The 26370-nt window shown below is 49.7% G+C and overlaps 1 protein-coding gene across 1 annotated transcript in view; it reads right to left on the bottom strand.

Moving 5' to 3' along the window:
- Positions 1-26046, bottom strand: part of LOC147718159 (lymphocyte antigen 6D-like) — a 45821-nt gene extending 19775 nt beyond the window's left edge. The window contains exon 1 of the mRNA XM_086919232.1: positions 25927-26046. Coding sequence (XP_086775358.1) covers positions 25927-25978 — 52 coding nt within the window. The 5' untranslated portion in view covers positions 25979-26046. The remainder of the gene's footprint in view (positions 1-25926) is intronic.
- Between the last annotated feature and the right edge of the window lie 324 nt (positions 26047-26370).

Genomic DNA, 26370 nt, shown 5'->3' with positions numbered 1-26370 from the left:
GGGACAGCCTGGGACTCAGGGGTTGTTGCTGGTAGAGGAGGTAGGAGTAAAGGATATGAGTTGATGCATATTAGGACAGCCTGGGGATCAGGGGTTGTTGCTGGTGGAGGAGGTAGGAGTAAAGGACATGGGTTGATTGACACTGGGACAGCCTGGAGCTCAGGGGTTTTTGCTGGTGCAGGAGGTAGGAGTAAAGATATGGTTTGATGGACACTGGGACAGCCTGGAGCTCAGGGGTTGTTGCTGGTGGAGGAGGTAGGAGTAAAGGATATGGGTTGATGGACACTGGGACAGCCTGGAGCTCAGGGGTTGTTGCTGGTAGAGGAGGTAGGAGTAAAGGATATGGGTTGATGGACACTGGGACAGCCTGGAGCTCAGGGGTTGTTGCTGGTGGAGGAGGTAGGAGTAAAGGATATGGGTTGATGGACACTGGAACAGCCTGGGACTCAGGGGTTGTTGCTGGTAGAGGAGGTAGGAGTAAAGGATATGGGTTGATGGACACTGGGACAGCCTGGGGCTCAGGGGTTGTTGCTGGTGCAGGAGGTAGGAGTAAAGGACATGGGTTGATTTACACTCAAACAGCCTGGGACTCAGGGGTTGTTGCTGGTAGAGGAGGTAGGAGTAAAGGATATGGGTTGATGGACACTGGGACAGCCTGGAGCTCAGGGGTTGTTGCTGGTAAAGGAGGTAGGAGTAAAGGATATGGTTTGATGGACACTGGAACAGCCTAGGACTCATGGGTTGTTGCTGGTAGAGGAGGTAGGAGTAAAGGATATGGGTTGATGGACACTGGGACAGCCTGGGGCTCAGGGGTTGTTGCTGGTAGAGGAGGTAGGAGTAAAGGATATGGGTTGATGGACACTGGGACAGCCTGGAGCTCAGGGGTTGTTGCTGGTAGAGGAGGTAGGAGTAAAGGATATGGGTTGATGGACACTGGGACAGCCTGGGACTCAGGGGTTGTTGCTGGTAGATGAGGTAGGAGTAGAGGACATGGGTTGATTGACACTGGGGCAGCCTGGAGCTCAGGGGTTGTTGCTGGTACAGGAGGTTGGGGTAAAGGAAATGGGTTGATGGACACTGGGACAGCCTGGGGCTCAGGGGTTATTGCTGGTAGAGGAGGTAGGAGTAAAGGATATGGGTTGATGGACACTGGGACAGCCTGGGGCTCAGGGGTTGTTGCTGGTAGAGTAGGTAGGAGTAAAAGATATGGGTTGATGGACACTGGGACAGCCTAGAGCTCAGGGGTTGTTGCTGGTGGAGGAGGTAGGAGTAAAGGATATGGGTTGATGGACACTGGGACAGCCTGGGACTCAGGGGTTGTTGCTGTTAGAGGAGGTAGGAGTAAAGGGTATGGGTTGATGGACTCTGGGACAACCTGGAGCTCAGGGGTTGTTGCTGGTAGAGGAGGTAGGAGTAAAGGATATGGGTTGATGGACACTGGGACAGCTTGGAGCTCAGGGGTTGTTGCTGGTAGAGGAGGTAGGAGTAAAGGACATGGGTTGATTGACACTAGGGCAGCCTGGAGCTCAGGGGTTGCTGCTGGTACAGGAGGTAGACGTAAAGGATATTGGGTTGATGGACACTGGGACAGCCTGGGACTCAGGGGTTGTTGCTAGTAGCGGAGGTAGGAGTAAAGGATATGGGTTGATGGACACTGGGACAGCCTGGGACTCAGGGGTTGTTGCTGGTAGAGGAGGTAGGAGTAAAGGATATAGGTTGATGGACACTGGGACAGCCTGGAGCTCAGGGGTTGTTGCTGGTAGAGGAGGTAGGAGTAAAGGATATGGGTTGATGGACACTAGGACAGCCTGGAGCTCAGTGGTTGTTGCTGGTGATGGAGGTAGGAGTAAAGGATATGAGTTGATGCACATTAGGACAGCCTGGGGCTCAGGGGTTGTTGCTGGTGGAGGAGTTATGAGTAAAGGACATGGGTTGATGGACACTGGGACAGCTTGGAGCTCAGTGGTTGTTGCTGGTGGAGGTAGGAGTAAAATGTATGAGTTGATGCACATTAGGACAGCCTGGGGCTCAGGGGTTGTTGCTGCTGGAGGAGGTAGGAGTAAAGGACATGGGTTGATTGACACTGGGACAGCCTGAGCTCAGGGGTTTTTGCTGGTGCAGGAGGTAGGAGTAAAGGATATGGTTTGATGGACACTGGGACAGCTTGGAGCTCAGGGGTTGTTGCTGGTAGAGGAGGTAGGAGTAAAGTATATGGGTTGATGGACACTGGGACAGCCTGGAGCTCAGGGGTTGTTGCTGGTGCAGGAGGTAGAAGTAAAGGATTTGAGTTGATAGACACTGGGACAGCCTGGAGCTCAGGGGTTGTTGCCAGTAGAGACGTTAGGAGTAAATGATATGGGTTGATGGACACTGGGACAGCCTGGGGCTCAGGGGTTGTTGCTGGTGCAGGAGGTAGGAGTAAAGGATATGAGTTTATGCACATTAGGACAGCCTTGGGCTCAGGGGTTGTTGCTGCTGGAGGAGGTAGGAGTAAAGGACATGGGTTGATTGACACTGGGGCAGCCTGGAGCTCAGGGGTTGTTGCTGGTACAGGAGGTAGAAGTAAAGGATCTGGGTTGATGGACACTTGGACAGCCTGGGGCTCAGGGGTTGTTGCTGGTGGATGAGGTAGAAGTAAAGGATATGGGTTGATGGACACTGGGACAGCCTGGGGCTCAGGGGTTGTTGCTGGTAGAGGAGGTTGGAGTAAAGGATATGGGTTCATGGACACTGGGACAGCCTGGGGCTCAGGGGTTGTTGCCAGTAGAGACGTTAGGAGTAAAGGATATGAATTGATGCACATTGGGGCAGCCTGGGGCTCAGGGGTTGTTGCTGGTAGAGGAGGTAGGAGTAAAGGATATGGGTTGATTCACATTGGGACAGCCTAGGGCTCAGGGGTTGTTGCTGGTGCAGGAGGTAGGAGTAAAGGATATGGGTTGATGGACACTGGGACAGCCTGGAGCTCAGGGGTTGTTGATGCTGGAGGAGGTAGGAGTAAAGGATATGAGTTGATGGACATTGGGACAGCCTGGAGCTCAGGGGTTGTTGCTGGTGGAGGAGGTAGGAGTAAAGGATATGGGTTGATGGACACTGGGACAGCTTGGAGCTCAGGGGTTGTTGCTGGTGGAGGAGGTAGGAGTAAAGGATATGGGTTGATGGACACTGGGACAGCCTGGAGCTCAGGGGTTGTTGCTGGTGGAGGAGGTAGGAGTAAAGGATATGGGTTGATGGACACTGGGACAGCCTGGAGCTCAGTGGTTGTTGCTGGTGATGGAGGTAGGAGTAAAGGATATGAGTTGATGCACATTAGGACAGCCTGGGGCTCAGGGGTTGTTGCTGGTGGAGGAGTTAGGAGTAAAGTATATGGGTTGATGGACACTGGGACAGCCTGGAGCTCAGGGTTGTTGCTGGTGCAGGAGGTAGAAGTAAAGGATATGAATTGATGCACATTAGGGCAGCCTGGGGCTCAGGGGTTGTTGCTGGTAGAGGAGGTAGGAGTAAAGGATATGGGTTGATTCACATTGGGACAGCCTAGGGCTCAGGGGTTGTTGCTGGTGCAGGAGGTAGGAGTAAAGGACATGGGTTGATGGACACTGGGACAGCCTGGGACTCAGGGGTTGTTGCTGGTGCAGGAGGTAGGAGTAAAGGATATGGTTTGATGGACACTGGGACAGCCTGGAGCTCAGAGGTTGTTGCTGGTAGAGGAGGTAGGAGTAAAGGATATGAGTTGATGGACATTGGGACAGCCTGGAGCTCAGGGGTTGTTGCTGGTAGAGGAGGTACGAGTAAAGAAAATGAGTTGATGGACATTGGGACAGCTCAGGGGTTGTTGCTGGTGCAGGAGGTAGGAGTAAAGGATATGTTTTGATGGACACTGGGACAGGTTGGAGCTCAGGGGTTGTTGCTGGTAGAGGAGGTAGGAGTAAAGTATATGGGCTGATGGACACTGGGACAGCCTGGAACTCAGGGGTTGTTGCTGGTGCAGGAGGGAGAAGTAAAGGATATGAGTAGATGGACACTGAGACAGCCTGGAGCTCAGGGATTGTTGCAGGTAAAGGAGGTAGGAGTACAGGATATGAGTTGATGGACACTGGGACAGCCTGGGGCTCAGGGGTTGTTGCTGGTGCAGGAGGTAGGAGTAAAGGATATGAGTTGATGCACATTAGGACAGCCTGGGGCTCAGGGGTTGTTGCTGCTGGAGGAGGTAGGAGTAAGAGAAATGGGTTGATTGACACTGGGGCAGCCTGGAGCTCAGGGGTTGTTGCTGGTGGAGGAGGTAGGAGTAAAGGATATGGGTTGATGGACACTGGGACAGCCTGGGGCTCAGGGGTTGTTGCTGGTAGAGGAGGTTGGAGTAAAGGATATGGGTTCATGGACACTGGGACAGCCTGGAGCTCAGGAGTTGTTGCCAGTAGAGACGTTAGGAGTAAAGGATATGAATTGATGCACATTGGGGCAGCCTGCGGCTCAGGGGTTGTTGCTGGTAGAGGAGGTAGGAGTAAAGGATATGGGTTGATTCACATTGGGACAGCCTAGGGCTCAGGGGTTGTTGCTGGTGCAGGAGGTAGGAGTAAAGGATATGGGTTGATGGACACTGGGACAACTTGGAGCTCAGGGGTTGTTGCAGGTGGAGGAGGTACGAGTAAAGGATATGGTTTGATGGGCACTGGGACAGCCTAGGGGTCAGGGGTTGTTGCTGGTGCAGGAGGCAGGAGTAAAGGATATGGGTTGATGGACACTGGGACAGCCTGGGACTCAGGGGTTGTTGCTGGTGCAGGAGTTAGGAGTAAAAGATATGGTTTGATGGACAGTGGGACAGCCTGGAGCTCAGGGGTTGTTGCCAGTAGAGACGTTAGGAGTAAAGGATATGGGTTGATGGACACTGGGACAGCTTGGAGCTCAGGGGTTGTTGCTGGTACAGGAGGTAGGAGTAAAGGATATGAGTTGATGCACATTAGGACAGCCTGGGGGTCAGGGGTTGTTGCTGGTAGAGGAGGTAGGAGTAAAGTATATGGGTTGATGGACACTGGGACAGCCTGGAGCTCAGGGTTTGTTGCTGGTAAAGGAGATAGGAGTAAAGTATATGAGTTGGTGGACTCTGGGACAGCCTGGGACTCAGGGGTTGTTGCTGGTAGAGGAGGTAGGAGTAAAGGATATGGGTTGATGCACATTGGGAAAGCCTGGGGCTCAGGGGTTGTTGCTGGTACAGAAGGTAGGAGTAAAGGATATGAGTTGATGCACATTAGGACAGCCCTGGGGCCCTTGGGTTGTTGCTGGTAGAGGAGGTAGGAGTAAAGGATATGGGTTGATGGACTCTGGGACAGCCTGGGATTCAGGGGTTGTTGCTGGTAGAGGAGGTAGGAGTAAAGGATATGGGTTGATGGACACTGGGACAGCCTGGAGCTCAGGGGTTGTTGCTGGTAAAGGAGGTAGGAGTAAAGGATATGGGTTGATTCACATTGGGACAGCCTGGAGCTCAGGAGTTGTTGCTGGTGCAGGAGGTAGAAGTAAAGGATATGGGTTGATGGACACTGGGACAGCCTGGAGCTCAGGGGTTGTTGCCAGTAGAGACGTTAGGAGTAAAGGATATGGTTTGATGGACACTGGGACAGCTTGGAGATCAGGGGTTGTTGCTGGTGGAGGAGGTAGGAGTAAAGGATATGGGTTGATGGACATTGGGACAGCTTGGAGCTCAGGGGTTGTTGCTGGTAGAGGAGGTAGGAGTAAATGATATGGGTTGATGGACACTGGGACAGCCTGGAGCTCAGGGGTTGTTGCTGGTGAAGGAGGTAGGAGTAAAGGATATGGGCTGATGCACATTGGGACAACCTGGGGCTCAGGGGTTGTTGCTGGCAGAGGAGGTAGGAGTGAAGGATATGGGTTGATGCACATTGGGACAGCCTGGAGCTCAGGGGTTGTTGCTGGTGGAGGAGGTAGGAGTAAACAATATGAGTTGATGCACATTGGGACAGCCTGGGGCTCAGGGGTTGTTGCTGGTAGAGGAGGTAGGAGGAAAGGATATGGGTTGATGGACACAGGGACAGCCTGGGACTCAGGGTTGTTGCTAGTAGAGGAGGTAGGAGTAAAGGATATTAGTTGATGCACATTGGGACAGCCTGGTGCTCAGGGTTGTTGCTGGTGGAGGAGGTAGGAGTAAAGGATATGGGTTGATGGACACTTGGACAGCCTGGGACTCAGGGGTTGTTGCTGGTGGAGGAGGTAGGAGTAAAGGACATGGGTTGATTGACTCTGGGACAGCCTGGAGCTCAGGGGTTGTTGCTGGTAGAGGAGGTAGGAGTAAAGGATATGGGTTGATGCACATTGGGACAGCCTGGGACTCAGGGGTTGTTGCTGGTAGAGGAGGTAGGAGTAAAGGATATGAGTTGATGCATATTAGGACAGCCTGGGGTTCAGGGGTTGTTGCTGGTGAAGGAGGTAGGAGTAAAGGACATGGGTTGATTGACACTGGACAGACTGGAGCTCAGGGGTTGTTGCTGGTAGAGGAGGTAGGAGTAAAGGATATGAGTTGATGCACATTGGGACAGCCTGGTGCTCAGGGGTTGTTGCTGGTGGAGGAGGTAGGAGTAAAGGACATGGGTTGATTGACACTGGACAGCCTGGAGCTCAGGGGTTGTTGCTGGTAGAGGAGGTAGGAGTAAAGGATATGGGTTGATGCACATTGGGACAGCCTGGTGCTCAGGGGTTGTTGCTGGTAAAGGAGGTAGGAGTAAAGTATATGGGTTGATGCACATTGGGACAGCCTGGTGCTCAGGGGTTGTTGCTGGTGGAGGAGGTAGGAGTAAAGGACATGGGTTGATTGACACTGGACAGCCTGGAGCTCAGGGGTTGTTGCTGGTAGAGGAGGTAGGAGTAAAGGATATGAGTTGATGCACATTAGGACAGCCTGGGGGTCAGGGGTTGTTGCTGGTAGAGGAGGTAGGAGTAAAGTATATGGGTTGATGGACACTGGGACAGCCTGGAGCTCAGGGTTTGTTGCTGGTAAAGGAGATAGGAGTAAAGTATATGAGTTGGTGGACTCTGGGACAGCCTGGGACTCAGGGGTTGTTGCTGGTAGAGGAGGTAGGAGTAAAGGATATGGGTTGATGCACATTGGGAAAGCCTGGGGCTCAGGGGTTGTTGCTGGTACAGAAGGTAGGAGTAAAGGATATGAGTTGATGCACATTAGGACAGCCCTGGGGCCCTGGGGTTGTTGCTGGTAGAGGAGGTAGGAGTAAAGGATATGGGTTGATGGACTCTGGGACAGCCTGGGATTCAGGGGTTGTTGCTGGTAGAGGAGGTAGGAGTAAAGGATATGGGTTGATGGACACTGGGACAGCCTGGAGCTCAGGGGTTGTTGCTGGTAAAGGAGGTAGGAGTAAAGGATATGGGTTGATTCACATTGGGACAGCCTGGAGCTCAGGAGTTGTTGCTGGTGCAGGAGGTAGAAGTAAAGGATATGGGTTGATGGACACTGGGACAGCCTGGAGCTCAGGGGTTGTTGCCAGTAGAGACGTTAGGAGTAAAGGATATGGTTTGATGGACACTGGGACAGCTTGGAGATCAGGGGTTGTTGCTGGTGGAGGAGGTAGGAGTAAAGGATATGGGTTGATGGACATTGGGACAGCTTGGAGCTCAGGGGTTGTTGCTGGTAGAGGAGGTAGGAGTAAATGATATGGGTTGATGGACACTGGGACAGCCTGGAGCTCAGGGGTTGTTGCTGGTGAAGGAGGTAGGAGTAAAGGATATGGGCTGATGCACATTGGGACAACCTGGGGCTCAGGGGTTGTTGCTGGCAGAGGAGGTAGGAGTGAAGGATATGGGTTGATGCACATTGGGACAGCCTGGAGCTCAGGGGTTGTTGCTGGTGGAGGAGGTAGGAGTAAACAATATGAGTTGATGCACATTGGGACAGCCTGGGGCTCAGGGGTTGTTGCTGGTAGAGGAGGTAGGAGGAAAGGATATGGGTTGATGGACACAGGGACAGCCTGGGACTCAGGGTTGTTGCTAGTAGAGGAGGTAGGAGTAAAGGATATGAGTTGATGCACATTGGGACAGCCTGGTGCTCAGGGTTGTTGCTGGTGGAGGAGGTAGGAGTAAAGGATATGGGTTGATGGACACTTGGACAGCCTGGGGCTCAGGGGTTGTTGCTGGTGGAGGAGGTAGGAGTAAAGGACATGGGTTGATTGACACTGGGACAGCCTGGAGCTCAGGGGTTGTTGCTGGTAGAGGAGGTAGGAGTAAATGATATGGGTTGATGCACATTGGGACAGCCTGGGACTCAGGGGTTGTTGCTGGTAGAGGAGGTAGGAGTAAAGGATATGAGTTGATGCATATTAGGACAGCCTGGGGTTCAGGGGTTGTTGCTGGTGGAGGAGGTAGGAGTAAAGGACATGGGTTGATTGACACTGGACAGCCTGGAGCTCAGGGGTTGTTGCTGGTAGAGGAGGTAGGAGTAAAGGATATGGGTTGATGCACATTGGGACAGCCTGGTGCTCAGGGGTTGTTGCTGGTAAAGGAGGTAGGAGTAAAGTATATGGGTTGATCGACACTGGGACAGCCTGGAGCTCAGGGGTTGTTGCTGGTAGAGGAGGTAGGAGTAAAGGATATGAGTTGATGCACATTGGGACAGCCTGGTGCTCAGGGGTTGTTGCTGGTGGAGGAGGTAGGAGTAAAGGACATGGGTTGATTGACACTGGACAGCCTGGAGCTCAGGGGTTGTTGCTGGTAGAGGAGGTAGGAGTAAAGGATATGGGTTGATGCACATTGGGACAGCCTGGTGCTCAGGGGTTGTTGCTGGTAAAGGAGGTAGGAGTAAAGTATATGGGTTGATCGACACTGGGACAGCCTGGGGCTCAGGGGTTGTTGCTGGTAGAGGAGGCAGGAGTAAAGGATATGGGTTGATTGACACTGGGACAGCCTGGGACTCAGGGGTTGTTGCTGGTAGAGGAGGCAGGAGTAAAGGATATGAGTTGATGCACTTTGTGACAGCCCTGGGGCCCTGGGGTTGTTGCTGGTAGAGGAGGTAGGAGTAAAGGATATGGGTTGATGGACTCTGGGACAGCCTGGGATTCAGGGGTTGTTGCTGGTAGAGGAGGTAGGAGTAAAGGATATGGGTTGATGGACACTGGGACAGCCTGGAGCTCAGGGGTTGTTGCTGGTAAAGGAGGTAGGAGTAAAGGATATGGGTTGATTCACATTGGGACAGCCTGGAGCTCAGGAGTTGTTGCTGGTGCAGGAGGTAGAAGTTGAGGAAATATAAATTTTATGGTCAAGTAATGTTCCCTAGCGTGTACCCCACCGTCTCCATGTACCAGCTTAAAGTGCATGTAACTTCCCTCCTGTGCCAGCTATGAAGACGCAAATACATTTGCGTCCAACGTTAACATGTCCTCTTTCAGACCCACCCTGAATGGGTTGAATATTCCGTTTCCAAGTATACTATGCCAACGTCTTTTTATGGTGTACTCTACGCGTTTTTCAGCTCTGGCAAACTAGGCCCTGAATTCTGCCATCAAGTTTTTTCCTCTGTTTTCTGACTCTGAAAGCCTCAGCCCAGGCTGTCTCTGTACTTATGACCTCTGTCTTACTCCCTGTGCGGCTCATGGCGCTTAGCCCAGCCTGCTGCCTGCCAAGACTGTATTCAACCTTCGAATTATCTGTTCAACTCCTCGAAACTGCATTCCTGCCTACTAGTTTAAGTAAACATCCCCCCAGCTGCAGAGCAAAGGGCCCGGCCTCACTGTCTCCGTGCAAGTAATTCATAGCCTCTGTTACCATGGAAGGCCCATGCCCCTCGCATCCCATGCAGACACTTAGGCGCTTATACACGCACTCACAGTCAGTATAGAATAGCTTCTGCCCCAGAGACCTTTCCCTCTAGATAGTATGGTTCCCAAACATCAGATATCAGATATGATAGAAGTACGAGTTGATCTGACATGCCAGACTTCTGTCTCTTTCCGCCAGTGTAAATGTCAAGTCCCCTGCACCCGTCTGTTTCACGTCAATCATACGTCATGCAGCTGCGCGCGCATCCATGCCTCAGATTTCTGCTGACATTACAAAATTCTGCTTTGTTGCCACCCCCTTGTGACACCTATCTGTGACGTTTCTAGTACACACCTCCATGTTCACGCCCAGTTCACGCCTTCTAATTACGTATCACTACCACGTGGATGCTGTTATCTTGTTTCTCTCAGCTGTTACGCCTACTGTATTGGTTTCTATAATGCAACTTAAGTATATAAGCTATGTATTGTCAATAAAATATGGCTCTATCCCTTCCTGCACCCCAGTGGTGGCAGGAACAAGATATCCGGTCTTGACCATTCCTTTTTAAGGAATAAAACGCCTAAGAACTCTAACACCACGGACTCTGCCTCTTTCTTTCCGATTGAGTTATTATTGATTAAGTACTTACCTGCATAGAAATTAGGACGGTAAACCAAATATTTACCACATTATTTTGGCGCCCGAATAGGGACCCCTCCCCCACCCCACGCGCCGGTTGGTGCGTTGCAAGCTCTGTCCCCTGCCATCAGTTAGACGGAAACTACGCGTACTGGCAGGATTTCCTGTATCTCCCTCTGGCCCACGGAGGTGACGAAGACTGCGATCAGCACCCAGACGAGGCGGTGAGGAGTGCGGAGGATCCCGACCAGAGCCTAGCCGAAAGAAGCTACGTCCGAGGTGTCAAGAGGCCCACCAGTTCCCGAAGTATCCACGTGTCGAGTCGAGTCGAGTCCAGTCCGGTCCAGTCGAGTTTTCCGAGGCCTTCTGTTTCCGTGCTTCCCGGTGAGTACCATTGCTGGGACGTATCAAGACGGGTTTGGGTACACAAACGCGGTCTGCACTGTTTTAGACAGTGTATCTATACTGTTTAGCAGTATATCAGTTATTTTCAAGTTTTTGCACTGTTCTCAGCAGTGTATCTGTGCTGTTTAGCAGTACATCCGATATAGGGGGTAGTCATATATGTCTCAAATGTCTTCCATGTGATTAATGTTGTGGTATGAGTGTGACTGTTTTTTTTTGTGCATTATTGTGTTCTTGTGTAACTAGCTGTATTCAGTATTAAGTAGCAAGGATTGAGCATTCAGTATTAAGTAAACAAAATGCCGTTTTTCAACAAGTTAAAGCAGATAGGAACTAGGAAAGGGATACTAGAGGAAGAAATTCCTATCCCCCCTAGGGACACTCCTGGAAATTTTATGTACCACAAGCATGGCTTAGACGCCATATTGTATCTAGATTTATGGGCCGATTATACTAAGCATCTAGACGAAAGACATAGATGGCCTGTTACCGGAACATGGGATGCCGAGTGCATCATGAAAGTAGAAGAAGCACTATGGAAAAAGAAAGCCAGACAATCTCAGAAAGACGCCATAGAATTTTGGCGTAAAGAATCACATAAGCGTGCTGAAAAAGCACTCCGTAGAGAAGACAGACTTAAAGAATCAGATAAGGCCCAAGAAAACGAATTAGTTACTGAAGGGATCCGAGTAAAATCAGAGCAAATAGACCGTGCACGAAATAATCTCGTAAATGGCATGTATCTAGTAGCCGAGGGTTCGCCTGAGGCCACTTCAGGAATACCGAAAAATCTGCCGCCACCACTGGTTCCAACTAAAGTAAATCACAGGACTACTAAAGACATATTCCTGAATTCCTATCTAGAGGATGGAGCACCCGCTTACACCAATCTGCCTGTCCGCGTCCCGCCTACCGACGGTGACGGAGGTGGCAACCGGCCTACAGACCCTATCCCACCAATACCGCAACAAGGTTTCCCCGTTCGACAGTCCTCCGTACCTGCACCTCCACCACTTCCTGCACCTAAGATTGATATACCGAAACCACTTCTACCTGATCTTACTAAAAGACAAGTCCAAGTACACATACAGACTCCACAGAGAGATAATGTCCAAGCTTCCGCCTCAGGAGGTGCGACAGGGGGTCTTCAGACCCCACCAGCAACACACAGATTACACCTTAGGGATATACAGAACCACTTTACGCTCCAATCACCCCGTCTTGACCTACTCAAAGAACCGCTTCCAGTTTGCAGATACGATCCAGTACCCGGCAAAGACGATAGGATGTTGATAGCATCACTACGATTGCGACAAGCTACAGATTACCTAATATTATTCTCAGGAATGAAAGAGCACTTAGATAGAATATACCATTTTGTCCAGACTGGGGAAGACCCTGAAAGTATTAAAGAGGCCATGGCACATCAGAAAGTGGACACTCAAGCATATATATTACGTTTTTTCATAAATTGTCTAATAAGAGAACGAGACAGGCCTGAGACAGAACAGGATGAAATAGAGGCACTCAACAAGTGGGGTCAAAATATATCCGAAGGAAAACATGATAAAGGGGGTTGCATAGCCAGTATGTACAAGAGAATAAGAAAAGCAGTGATAGAAATACACGAAAAAGAGAAAGAAAAAGCTTCCTCCGAGGAGGAGGAAGAACCTGAAGAACAAGAAAAGACTACAGACACGATAGCGTATGTAGGTAAGGGAACTTACCTTAGGAAAGGCATTCGTCCGGAAAGCAAGAGAGTTTTTCTCTCTGGCATAACAAAACCGAATTCTCCGGAACATCAGTTCCAAGAGACTGATAAAAGGCTTCGAGAACGAATGGGGTACCATGTACTCAATTCTATGGATGAACAAGAACTAGCCCGGTCAGCAGTACTATGGGCTGACAATCCGAGCATATACAATGATGACACAGTAGCGCAGACATTTCTGAACCTCTCCCCAGACGAACAGAAATTAGAAGGTGTATACATGATTCAGCACCTCCTCACGTTATACAGAAACCAACATTCTGATCCAGGTCCCTTACACGAAACATTAGAGGCATTACTCATGGACAGATGGAGAGGTCTAAGTACCAAGTTAATACAAATAATTCTAGAACAACGACATAGATACAACACTTACTTAAGTACAGAATATGTTCCCGCTCCGCCCCCAGAAAGAAAAATGTATCATATGGAGCGTCTGCATGGCATTGAAAGTCAGAACCCCTTACGAGAAGTGCATCCAGTTATGGGTACCGATAATAACCTGAAACGTGTGTATGTACACACGCCTCTGACCAAGTTAGAATTATTGGAAATGAAGAAACTAGTACCCTGTCATGATAAAGACCCTGCAGGTTTTCACAGAGAACTTAAAGATATGTTGCTGATGGGGGATTACACATATGAAGATATCATGAAAATGTTAAAAGTCCTGCTGCCCACAGGCATCTACGAGAAACTCAAGGAAAAAGAATGGGAGGTAGGAGACAAAAAGATTGTATGGGCAGAAATAGAAGACGAGGAGGAAAAACGTACCCCAGGGCTAGGCCTTGGGGAGAAAACTAAAGCATTACCAGGTTTAATAGTACAGGTTCTGCCAAGATTACTGACAACTAGAAAGGAAGATTGGGACGCAATTTCGGCCTGTAAACAGAAGCAAGATGAAGATACTAGTGACTTTTATTCAAGATTCGAAAATGTTTCATTATTAATAGTGGTCTTAAACCAAGTAGCGAGTCGTACCCGCATCTTTTTGTATCAAAGTTAGTCGAGAACTCCCTGTTAGCAGTTAAAAACCGTGTATACAAGGTTGAGAGTACATGGCAAGCAAATACGCCATCACAGATGTTACAAATGTTACAATACCATCAGAACAGAATCAGAGAAGAACAGGATCATGAACAGAAACGCATGAAAGACACGAAAATGAAAATGTTAGTGGCCCAATCAGTTCCAGCCGACAGCCAGAGAAAGGGTACGACCCAGACAGGTCACGCCGCAGCTCCCGTTAAAGGGACATGCAACTATTGCAAGCAGCCAGGTCACTACGTACATGAATGCCCAGTCCTGAAACATAATATAGCAACAGGTAAAACTAAGGAAAGACCGCATCCACCTAGACAAGACCAGGTCCAGCAACAGACTTCACAGAATACACAGCCTACGCATGTTTCATCTCATACAGCACAGACGGTAGCCGTACCACAGCCACAGCCCATTGCCGCGACTCAGCAAGTTTCACAACAGATGTACCAGTATGCCCAATCTGCTTACCCCGATTATCCACGATACACATGAAACAGCCTAGAGAGGGAAGTTGGCTTGCCTCTTATTGAGATTCCTGTAGATCAAGAGGGTCCTTATGTACACAGTCAAGTATTGGGAAAAGACAGAAAGTTTTTAATTGACACAGGGGCAAGCCGCACAACAATCAGCCATGAAGAAGTTCCAGGGGCACCCCTCTCAGGCTCACAGAATGTTTCCCTTGGTTTTTCAGGACAGCCTATTGTAAATGAGGTATCAGAACCAGTCCCCTTGACTGTGGGTCCATTATCACGTGTTACAGACCTATTACTTACAAAATCATGTCCAGAAAATCTGTTAGGAATAAAGACATTGAAGGCTCTAGGAGCAGTGATATGTTGTTCTCCGGAAGGAGTTAGACTCTTTTTGCGAGATTTCAAGGGTCACTATGTATTACGAGAGTTTGATATCAGATTGAAAAATGTACCAGATCACCTGTGGGCACAAGGCCCAACCGATGTAGGCTGCATGCACATTACCCCATACCGTGTTACACTGAAACCAGGTGTTGTTTTACCGAGAATCAGACAATACAAGTTACCGCCCGATGCTGTAGTGGCTTTACTGAAAATCATTGAAGAGCTCATTGCCCAAGGAGTGGTCGTAGAGACCGACTCCAATATCTGTAATTCCCCTATCATTCCGATTCTTAAACGTACTGATCCCAATGCACCGCCAGTATATCGGCTGGTGATTGATTTACGAGAACTGAATAAATGCATCGTTCCACAGTACCCTGTGGTTCCCGACATCTCTTCCCTATTGACTGCTATTGATTCAGAAGCAACGTTCTTTACTGTAATTGACCTCAAGAACGCCTTCTTTAGTGTGCCTATTGATCCAGAGAGCCAATATCTTTTCGGATTCAGTTTAAATGGACGAAGTTTCAAATTTTCACGCGCACCTCAAGGATTCACAGAAAGCCCCAGCATCTATAGTCAAGCACTGAAAAGACAACTAGATTGTATTCAAATGCCAGTTAACACCGCCTTACTGCAATACGTCGATGATCTGTTGATCACCGCACGAAATGAACCCGAATGTGAACAAGCATCATTGACAGTTTTACACTTTCTGGCCGACAAGGGACACAAGGTGTCTCCTTCGAAGCTACAATTCTGTGTTCAGCAAGTTGTGTACTTGGGTCACTTGCTGTCCAAAGTGGGGAGACAGCTCACTCCTGATCGCATCCAGTTAATCGTAAATATGCCACAACCCCAGACACAAAAGGAAGTGCGGGCCTTTATAGGCCTCACCTCGTATTGTAGACAATGGATTCCTCAGTATGCATTTCTAGCTAAACCACTCATTCAGTTGACAACACAGGAGGCAGCAACTTCGACTGCCCTTCCGTGGACTCAGGAACATACACAAGCCTTTGAAGAATTAAAGAAAGCTTTATGTCAAGCACCAGTTTTAGCGACACCATGTTACAGCAAACCTTTTACACTTTTTGTTACAGAACGTGATGGTACGGCGTTGTCTGTCCTCACTCAAGATCAAGCAGGTTCACATAAGCCTTGCGCTTATTTTTCAAGTACATTGGATTCAGTAGCCCAGGCGCTCCCTGCGTGCTTAAAGTCAGTAGCAGCAACAGCACTAGCAATCAGACAGAGCGACTCAATTGTTTTAGGACATCAATTAACAGTACAAGTTCCACATTCTGTAGAGGTTCTTTTAAACAGAACTCAGACTCAACACTTGACTATAGCACGACTGACAGGTTATGAATTAACACTATTCCAGCCACACATAGAAATCAGACGCTGCAGCATTCTGAACCCCGCTACATTATTACCTTCAATAATGACAGATCCAGCCCCGCATGATTGTATAGAGATCATTAATGCAGTAACAAAGCCCCGACGAGACTTAACAGATGTTCCATTGACAAATCCAGACCTGACACTTTATGTGGATGGTTCATGTATGAGAACAAGTACAGGAGAATTAGTGGCCGCATATGCAGTGACCACTGAAACTGAAGTCAAAGAAACATATCGTATTGATACGTTGTCTGCTCAAGCGGCAGAGCTTATTGCTCTGACCCGAGCCTGTATATTAGCCAAGAACAGAAATGTTAACATATACACTGATTCCTGTTATGCGTTCGGAGTCGTACATGACTTCGGAATGTTGTGGCAAGAACGAGGTTTCTTGACCTCTCACGGTGCCAAGATCCAACACGGTCCCCTCATTCAAGCACTGTTAGAAGCAATACATCTGCCTTCAGGCATATCCGTCATGAAGTGTAAAGCACATACTAAAGTTACAGATTCTGTTTCCCAGGGTAACGACCTGGCAGACCAGACAGCAAAACATACAGCATTGACTCACACTCAGACAACTGACATAACAAAGACAATAGTACCGACACACTGTATGACAGTTAGGGATCCCGCCCTAGATGTAATCGATATCCAGACACATGCTACTGCAGATGAAATAAATAAATGGACCGAACTAGGAGGGATCCAGACAGATCAAGGATGGATGACGAAGGGAAAATCTACATGGTTTCTCCCCGACTCTATGGTTCAAGTTATAATCAATACAGCACATAGTCCAGCACATCTAGGAGAGAAAGCGATGTTAGACAGTTTACAGAATCTCTGGTATAACAAACACTTACGAGCAGCAGCAAAACAGAAAGTGCGTACTTGCATGATCTGTTGTCAGTTCAATCCAGGTAAAAGCGTCCCCGTAGAGCAAGGTGGATTTCATCCTCCCGATCACCCTTTTGAAGTCCTCCAGATGGATTATATCCAGATGGACCGTTGTTGAGGATTCAAATACGTCCTCGTAATTGTTTGTGCACTTTCCCGTTGGACCGAAGCATATCCAGTCCCAGATTACACTGCGCCGACCACTGCCAGGCAGCTGGTTCGAGAATTCTTCCCACGATACGGCTTGCCTCGTGTCGTGTACTCAGATAACGGACAGCCATTCTCATCCGAACTTATGAAGCAGGTTTCCTTGCTGCTAGGATATCAGTGGAGATTCCATTGTGTCCGACATCCCGAAGCCGCAGGCCTTGTAGAGAGGCATAACCAGACACTAAAGACCCGCCTCGCTAAAGTTTGTAAAGAGAAAGGGGTCGACTGGATAGTCGCCCTGCCAGTTGCATTGTTCTATATGAGGATGGTCGCCCACTCGAGATCAGGACTATCCCCGTATGAAGTGGTCTTTGGCAGACCACCGAATATGTGGGGGACGCCCATACCAAAGAAAATTACCGATGTTGATTGTAATATGCTGACAGATTACCTTGCCTCCTTGATGTCTGCACTCCAATCATGTCGTTCACAGGTTGCCGCAGCCTTTCCTGACAACACAGATGTAAAGCCGCATGATGTCCGTCCAGGAGATCTGGTCCTAATTAGGAACTTCGACAGGAAAAGTCCGCTGGAGCCCCGCTGGAAAGAGCCGAAGACCGTCCTTCTCACAACGCGGACCGCTATCAAAATCGAAGGCAGAAAGGGGTGGATCCATACAAGCCATATAAAAAAGTGCAATGAACTAATGCCAGGAAAAGACTCGTCCACCCCTTCCAAAGACTGTATCGAACCTAGTGACTTTAAAGTTCCGAAACAAGAGAAAACTCCCCAAGAGGAGTACAGATTGAAACTCCGATCTAGCAAGTCAGACAGTTTAATTGTTTAAGTCCTCCCCTAGGTGAATCGGTTAAATAGTTTCTGACATGTATCCCCTAGATCGAGATAGAGAGAGAGAGAGACAACTCAAGAAACGTACATATTGTAAATCACTCCGTAGTCACTGTATAGTGACACTATTGATTATGTTTTTTCTAAGCCTTCTGATTATTGTTGCTAGTATATTGCTTTCTATATACTACCCTATTTTCAAGCGTGAACAATCTGCTCATAATGACACTGCCGAACATTCCTTTAGTGAATTACCTCCCCACGAACTTTCTTACAGACTTGCGCTGCGCAACAACACATTCATTAGTATGTTACATCACTCCCATCAGACTAACAACGCTACAAACTGCTGGATATGTGGCCGACTCCCTCCCTACCAGAAATACAAGGGAGTTCTGCCCCTCTTTCCGTATCCGTTCACACACAATGGCTCCTGTGGTGCCTGGTTTAGAATAATTAATTCCGTAGATCCTGATATTGCTGTTTTTAAAGGGAGCTGGGTTTGGGGAAACTTGAACTTAGTTCTGCTTAATGCCTGCTATCCTGACAAGAAGGGACTTCCCATTAGAATAGGAACTGATCTAGAAAATGAAGTATATGGATTAGGTAATTATATAATTAACCTTATGATTCTTACTGTTGAATCAGAAGCTGCACCAGTTCTCCCTGCTATGTCAGTGCTACCAGTCACTGGTGAATTATGTGTCAGTAAGAAGGGTTCAGTACACTTAGGTCATAGCAAATGTACTACTGTGGTCGAATTCAGTGACCAAGGCAAATCTTCTTTTAGAGCTACTCGTCATTCCTACTTTGTTTGTGGTCATACCGCATACATACGCTTACCTCCAGATTGGGATGGTACCTGTTACATTGCATTCCTTCTGCCACCTGTTTTTTTAGCTCCTCCTGATTATCACAGAAATACAAATCTAGTAAAGAATAGACTCCGAAGAGATCTCCCGATTGTCGACTATACTGAAACGGCATGGGAGCAGTACACAGATTTCAATAAAGGATTCTGGGTTGATTGACACTGGGACAGCCTGGGACTCAGGGGTTGTTGCTGGTAGAGGAGGCAGGAGTAAAGGATATGAGTTGATGCACTTTGTGACAGCCCTGGGGCCCTGGGGTTGTTGCTGGTAGAGGAGGTAGGAGTAAAGGATATGGGTTGATGGACTCTGGGACAGCCTGGGATTCAGGGGTTGTTGCTGGTAGAGGAGGTAGGAGTAAAGGATATGGGTTGATGGACACTGGGACAGCCTGGAGCTCAGGGGTTGTTGCTGGTAAAGGAGGTAGGAGTAAAGGATATGGGTTGATTCACATTGGGACAGCCTGGAGCTCAGGAGTTGTTGCTGGTGCAGGAGGTAGAAGTAAAGGATATGGGTTGATGGACACTGGGACAGCCTGGAGCTCAGGGGTTGTTGCCAGTAGAGACGTTAGGAGTAAAGGATATGGTTTGATGGACACTGGGACAGCTTGGAGATCAGGGGTTGTTGCTGGTGGAGGAGGTAGGAGTAAAGGATATGGGTTGATGGACATTGGGACAGCTTGGAGCTCAGGGGTTGTTGCTAGTAGAGGAGGTAGGAGTAAATGATATGGGTTGATGGACACTGGGACAGCCTGGAGCTCAGGGGTTGTTGCTGGTGAAGGAGGTAGGAGTAAAGGATATGGGCTGATGCACATTGGGACAACCTGGGGCTCAGGGGTTGTTGCTGGCAGAGGAGGTAGGAGTGAAGGATATGGGTTGATGCACATTGGGACAGCCTGGAGCTCAGGGGTTGTTGCTGGTGGAGGAGGTAGGAGTAAACAATATGAGTTGATGCACATTGGGACAGCCTGGGGCTCAGGGGTTGTTGCTGGTAGAGGAGGTAGGAGGAAAGGATATGGGTTGATGGACACAGGGACAGCCTGGGACTCAGGGTTGTTGCTAGTAGAGGAGGTAGGAGTAAAGGATATGAGTTGATGCACATTGGGACAGCCTGGTGCTCAGGGTTGTTGCTGGTGGAGGAGGTAGGAGTAAAGGATATGGGTTGATGGACACTTGGACAGCCTGGGGCTCAGGGGTTGTTGCTGGTGGAGGAGGTAGGAGTAAAGGAAATGGGTTGATTGACACTGGGACAGCCTGGAGCTCAGGGGTTGTTGCTGGTAGAGTAGGTAGGAGTAAAGGATATGGGTTGATGCACATTGGGACAGCCTGGGACTCAGGGGTTGTTGCTGGTAGAGGAGGTAGGAGTAAAGGATATGAGTTGATGCATATTAGGACAGCCTGGGGTTCAGGGGTTGTTGCTGGTGGAGGAGGTAGGAGTAAAGGACATGGGTTGATTGACACTGGACAGCCTGGAGCTCAGGGGTTGTTGCTGGTAGAGGAGGTAGGAGTAAAGGATATGGGTTGATGCACATTGGGACAGCCTGGTGCTCAGGGGTTGTTGCTGGTAAAGGAGGTAGGAGTAAAGTATATGGGTTGATCGACACTGGGACAGCCTGGAGCTCAGGGGTTGTTGCTGGTAGAGGAGGTAGGAGTAAAGGATATGAGTTGATGCACATTGGGACAGCCTGGTGCTCAGGGGTTGTTGCTGGTGGAGGAGGTAGGAGTAAAGGACATGGGTTGATTGACACTGGACAGCCTGGAGCTCAGGGGTTGTTGCTGGTAGAGGAGGTAGGAGTAAAGGATATGGGTTGATGCACATTGGGACAGCCTGGTGCTCAGGGGTTGTTGCTGGTAAAGGAGGTAGGAGTAAAGTATATGGGTTGATGCACATTGGGACAGCCTGGTGCTCAGGGGTTGTTGCTGGTGGAGGAGGTAGGAGTAAAGGACATGGGTTGATTGACACTGGACAGCCTGGAGCTCAGGGGTTGTTGCTGGTAGAGGAGGTAGGAGTAAAGGATATGAGTTGATGCACATTAGGACAGCCTGGGGGTCAGGGGTTGTTGCTGGTAGAGGAGGTAGGAGTAAAGTATATGGGTTGATGGACACTGGGACAGCCTGGAGCTCAGGGTTTGTTGCTGGTGAAGGAGATAGGAGTAAAGTATATGAGTTGGTGGACTCTGGGACAGCCTGGGACTCAGGGGTTGTTGCTGGTAGAGGAGGTAGGAGTAAAGGATATGGGTTGATGCACATTGGGAAAGCCTGGGGCTCAGGGGTTGTTGCTGGTACAGAAGGTAGGAGTAAAGGATATGAGTTGATGCACATTAGGACAGCCCTGGGGCCCTGGGGTTGTTGCTGGTAGAGGAGGTAGGAGTAAAGGATATGGGTTGATGGACTCTGGGACAGCCTGGGATTCAGGGGTTGTTGCTGGTAGAGGAGGTAGGAGTAAAGGATATGGGTTGATGGACACTGGGACAGCCTGGAGCTCAGGGGTTGTTGCTGGTAAAGGAGGTAGGAGTAAAGGATATGGGTTGATTCACAATGGGACAGCCTGGAGCTCAGGAGTTCTTGCTGGTGCAGGAGGTAGAAGTAAAGGATATGGGTTGATGGACACTGGGACAGCCTGGAGCTCAGGGGTTGTTGCCAGTAGAGACATTAGGAGTAAAGGATATGGTTTGATGGACACTGGGACAGCTTGGAGATCAGGGGTTGTTGCTGGTGGAGGAGGTAGGAGTAAAGGATATGGGTTGATGGACATTGGGACAGCTTGGAGCTCAGGGGTTGTTGCTGGTAGAGGAGGTAGGAGTAAATGATATGGGTTGATGGACACTGGGACAGCCTGGAGCTCAGGGGTTGTTGCTGGTGAAGGAGGTAGGAGTAAAGGATATGGGCTGATGCACATTGGGACAACCTGGGGCTCAGGGGTTGTTGCTGGCAGAGGAGGTAGGAGTGAAGGATATGGGTTGATGCACATTGGGACAGCCTGGAGCTCAGGGGTTGTTGCTGGTGGAGGAGGTAGGAGTAAACAATATGAGTTGATGCACATTGGGACAGCCTGGGGCTCAGGGGTTGTTGCTGGTAGAGGAGGTAGGAGGAAATGATATGGGTTGATGGACACAGGGACAGCCTGGGTCTCAGGGTTGTTGCTAGTAGAGGAGGTAGGAGTAAAGGATATGAGTTGATGCACATTGGGACAGCCTGGTGCTCAGGGTTGTTGCTGGTGGAGGAGGTAGGAGTAAAGGATATGGGTTGATGGACACTTGGACAGCCTGGGGCTCAGGGGTTGTTGCTGGTGGAGGAGGTAGGAGTAAAGGACATGGGTTGATTGACACTGGGACAGCCTGGAGCTCAGGGGTTGTTGCTGGTAGAGGAGGTACGAGTAAAGGATATGGGTTGATGCACATTGGGACAGCCTGGGACTCAGGGGTTGTTGCTGGTAGAGGAGGTAGGAGTAAAGGATATGAGTTGATGCATATTAGGACAGCCTGGGGTTCAGGGGTTGTTGCTGGTGGAGGAGGTAGGAGTAAAGGACATGGGTTTATTGACACTGGACAGCCTGGAGCTCAGGGGTTGTTGCTGGTAGAGGAGGTAGGAGTAAAGGATATGGGTTGATGCACATTGGGACAGCCTGGTGCTCAGGGGTTGTTGCTGGTAAAGGAGGTAGGAGTAAAGTATATGGGTTGATCGACACTGGGACAGCCTGGAGCTCAGGGTTGTTGCTGGTAGAGGAGGTAGGAGTAAAGGATATGAGTTGATGCACATTGGGACAGCCTGGTGCTCAGGGGTTGTTGCTGGTGGAGGAGGTAGGAGTAAAGGACATGGGTTGATTGACACTGGACAGCCTGGAGCTCAGGGGTTGTTGCTGGTAGAGGAGGTAGGAGTAAAAGATATGGGTTGATGCACATTGGGACAGCCTGGTGCTCAGGGGTTGTTGCTGGTAAAGGAGGTAGGAGTAAAGTATATGGGTTGATCGACACTGGGACAGCCTGGGGCTCAGGGGTTGTTGCTGGTAGAGGAGGCAGGAGTAAAGGATATGGGTTGATTGACACTGGGACAGCCTGGGACTCAGGGGTTGTTGCTGGTAGAGGAGGCAGGAGTAAAGGATATGAGTTGATGCACTTTGTGACAGCCTGGGGCTCAGGGGTTGTTGCTGGTGGAGGAGGCAGGAGTAAAGGATATCGGTTGATTGACACTGGGACTGCCTGGGACTCAGGGGTTGTTGCTGGTAGAGGAGGTAGGAGTAAAGGATATGGGTTGATGGACACTGGGACAGCCTGGAGCTCAGGGGTTGTTGCTGGTAGAGGAGGCAGGAGTAAAGGCTATGAGTTGATGCACTTTGTGACAGCCTGGGGCTCAGGGGTTGTTGCTGGTGCAGGAGTTAGGAGGAAAGGATATGAGTTGATGCACTTTGTGACAGTCTGGGGCTCAGGGGTTGTTGCTGGTGGAGGAGGCAGGAGTAAAGGATATGGGTTGATTGACACTGGGACAGCCTGGAGCTCAGGGGTTGTTTCTGGTGGACGAGGTAGGAGTAAAGGATATGGGTTGATTGACACTGGGACAGCCTGGAGCTCAGGGGTTGTTGCTGGTAGAGGAGGCAGGAGTAAAGGATTAGGGTTGATGGACACTGGGACAGCCTGGAGCGCAGGGGTTGTTGCTGGTGGAGGAGGTAGGAGTAAAGGATATAAGTTGATGCACATTGGGAGAGCCTGGGGCTCAGGGGTTGTTGCTGGTGGAGGAGTTAGGAGTAAAGGATATGGGTTGATGCACATTGGGACAGCCTGGGGCTCAGGGGTTGTTGCTGGTGGAGGAGTTAGGAGTAAAAGATATGGGTTGATATACACTGGGACGGCCTAGGACTAAGGAATGGTAGTTGGTAAGAAAGGTCGGAGTATAGGTCAAGGCTTGCTGGACACTGGGACAACCCAGGGCTCAGGAATGGTAGCTGATAGGGAAGGTAGGGGTAAATAACATGTCTTGATGGGCACTGGGACGACCTGGGGCTCAGGATGGGAATTGGTAGAGAAGGTAGGAGTAAAGTAAAGGGGTTGATACACACTGGGACTGCCCACAACTCAGCGATGGTAGCAGGTAGAGATGGCTTGATGGACTGGCTTGATGGACAGGGCACAGGTATTGTAGCTGGTGGAGAAGGTAGGAGTAAAGGACATGGCTTGATGGACACTGGAACACCACAGGGCTCAGGGATGGAAGCTGGCAGAGATGGCTTGATGGACAGGGCACAGGTCTGGTGAAGAAGGTAGGAGTAAAGGACATGGCTTGATAGACACTGGAACAGCCCAGGGCTCAGGCATGATATCTGTTGAAGAAGGTAGTAGTAAAGGACATGGCTTGTTGGACACTTAGATGGTACGGGGCTCTGAGGTGGTTATTGGTAGATAAGGTAGGCATAAAAGACATGGCTTGATGCACATTGGGACGCTCAAGGCTCAGGCATGTTAGCTGGTAGACAAGGTAGAAGTAAAATACATTGCTTGATGCACATAGGGAGACTCAGGGGTTGTTGCTGGTGTACACGTTAGGAGTAAAGGACATAGCTTGATGCACATTGGGACAGTCTGAAGCTCAGGGGTTGTTGCTGGTAGAGGAGGTAAGAGTGAAGGATATGGGTTGATGGACACTGGCACACCCAGGGCTCACGGATGGTAGCTGGTGGTCATTGTAGGAGTAAATTACAAAAATAGTACTTTGCTGACCTTTACATCCAAGCAGGAGATAATGATAATAAGTAGGGTTGAGCAATGGTTCTAAAGGAATAAGTCACATATTGGGTAAGTATTGTGCATATAACAAGACCTGAAGTAAGTCTAAATCACATTTCTGTCACAGGAAGCAGGACAAGGTTGTGAGCATCAACATATGTACTTACCGGAAACCTACATTTGTGATGTTATGTGAATTTGTATAGCGCCACAAATCACCCATGAGGGTATCCAGGCGCTGTTGGCAACCGATATGGTGTATATCAGGTGGTGATTTACGTTTCATATTGTAAAGTGTTTTGGTGCTGTGCCGCATGAGCACAGGTTCGAAGACAGCGGCTGGGCCAATATGGCGGATTCTTCCCATATAAAAAGCGCCCATGAAATGTCTGCATAAATATCTCACCGGTAGTGGTGGGCGGAATTTGTGTCGTTGCGCTACGCAAAGCTCCGTGAAACGGTAAAAACTCTGCACGCAAAAGTTCTGCGAACAGGCGAAATTGCTTGTTACGCCCGTTCGCAATACTTTTTTCTTGTTTGTGAACGATGTTTGCTTGCTCAGGGAGAAATATCTTGCAAATACGCATTTTGAAAGCAGAATTTTTGGCAACTCCGCATTCTCCGTGGAACGCGAAATTCCGCAAATTCCGTGAGCGGGACGGAATTTACCGCCCAGGCCTACTCAATAGATGGAGTATTCCGCCCCGGTATGATTACAGATTACAAGTGGCCCGCGGTATTCCAGGAGGAGACTGCTCCAGTTCTCTAAGGGGTACCCAGTGTCGCAGGGCCCGAATACTCAATTCTGGAAACTCTGGAGCCGACCATTCTAGGCGCAGACTCCGGACCCAGGCTTGTAGGGGGATGTAGTAAGTGACCAACACGCACTGTTGTAAGTAACACTTTATTCAAGTATAGAAATACAGGACGACATCCATAGCCTGCCAGTCAGGTACTGACAGGGAGTGTGTCTTGGAATGTTGACAGCACATGGGTCAGCCCAAACGGAGCCGGAAACATAGGGGGAAACGGAATGTACCAACTTACATTTTAGGTAATTACAACAGGGGAGCTGTGGGGGCAGTGAATGGTTGGGAGAGGGAAGCCCAGAAACTCCCATTCTGCAGAAAATAGACCCCACAGCTGACACCAGGCCACTCACAGCAGCCTGGGGGGGACATAAAAACAATCAACCCTCAGCTGACCGCAGTTGGGGGGTGTCGGGGGCAGAAAAAAACAGCCCACAACTGACCCCGGGACACTCTCAAACTACAGCATGGGGGGGGCAGAAAAAAACACCCCCACAACTGACCCCGGGACACTCATACTCCAGCATGGGGGCAGAACCCCTTCCCCCGCACAGCTAACCCAGCTACACACATACTGCAGTATGGGGGAACAGCAAACAACTCCCAACCCCAGGACTCTCGTTTACAGCACTCGCATCTAGAGCGCGCGCGGGCGGGGGGGGGGATTTGAAGGTGGGCACGCGGCGCCTCATGCCTCCCAGGCCCCCCTCACAGCTCCATCTTCACCTGCAAACCTTACCGAGTCCGACGAGCAGCGCCGCGGCCAGGAGGGAGCCCAGGACGCCCCGCATGTCTTCCGAGGCCGGGCGGGCACGGGGTCAGTCTGTGCGTAATGTCTGTGCGTGAGGACTGTGCGTGATGACTGTGAGTGATGTCTGTTAGTGAGGTCTGCGCGTGATGTCCTGGTATTTGTGCTTAATGTCTGAGAATGACACTATGCGCGTGATGTCCGTGTGTGTTGTCTGTGCGTGATGTTTGTACGTGAGGTCTGAGATTGATCTTGTGTGCGTGATGTCTGTGCGTGATGCTTGGATGTGGTGTCTCTGTCCGATGCCTGCCTGAAATCGTTACCTAAGGTTCGTGCGTCTCTGCGCCTGCCCGAGGCCACGCAGTGGCCATTGAGAGGGCGGGCTCCTAGTCGCGGAGGGCTGTCCCGCCCCCAGCAGGATGTCCAGCTTACCCT

Source organism: Lissotriton vulgaris, chromosome 4_2 (assembly GCF_964263255.1).
Source record: "Lissotriton vulgaris chromosome 4_2, aLisVul1.2, whole genome shotgun sequence".
Lineage (NCBI taxonomy): Eukaryota > Metazoa > Chordata > Amphibia > Caudata > Salamandridae > Lissotriton > Lissotriton vulgaris.
Note: the sequence above shows the minus strand (reverse complement) of the source record. Positions and strands in the feature narration are given on the sequence as shown.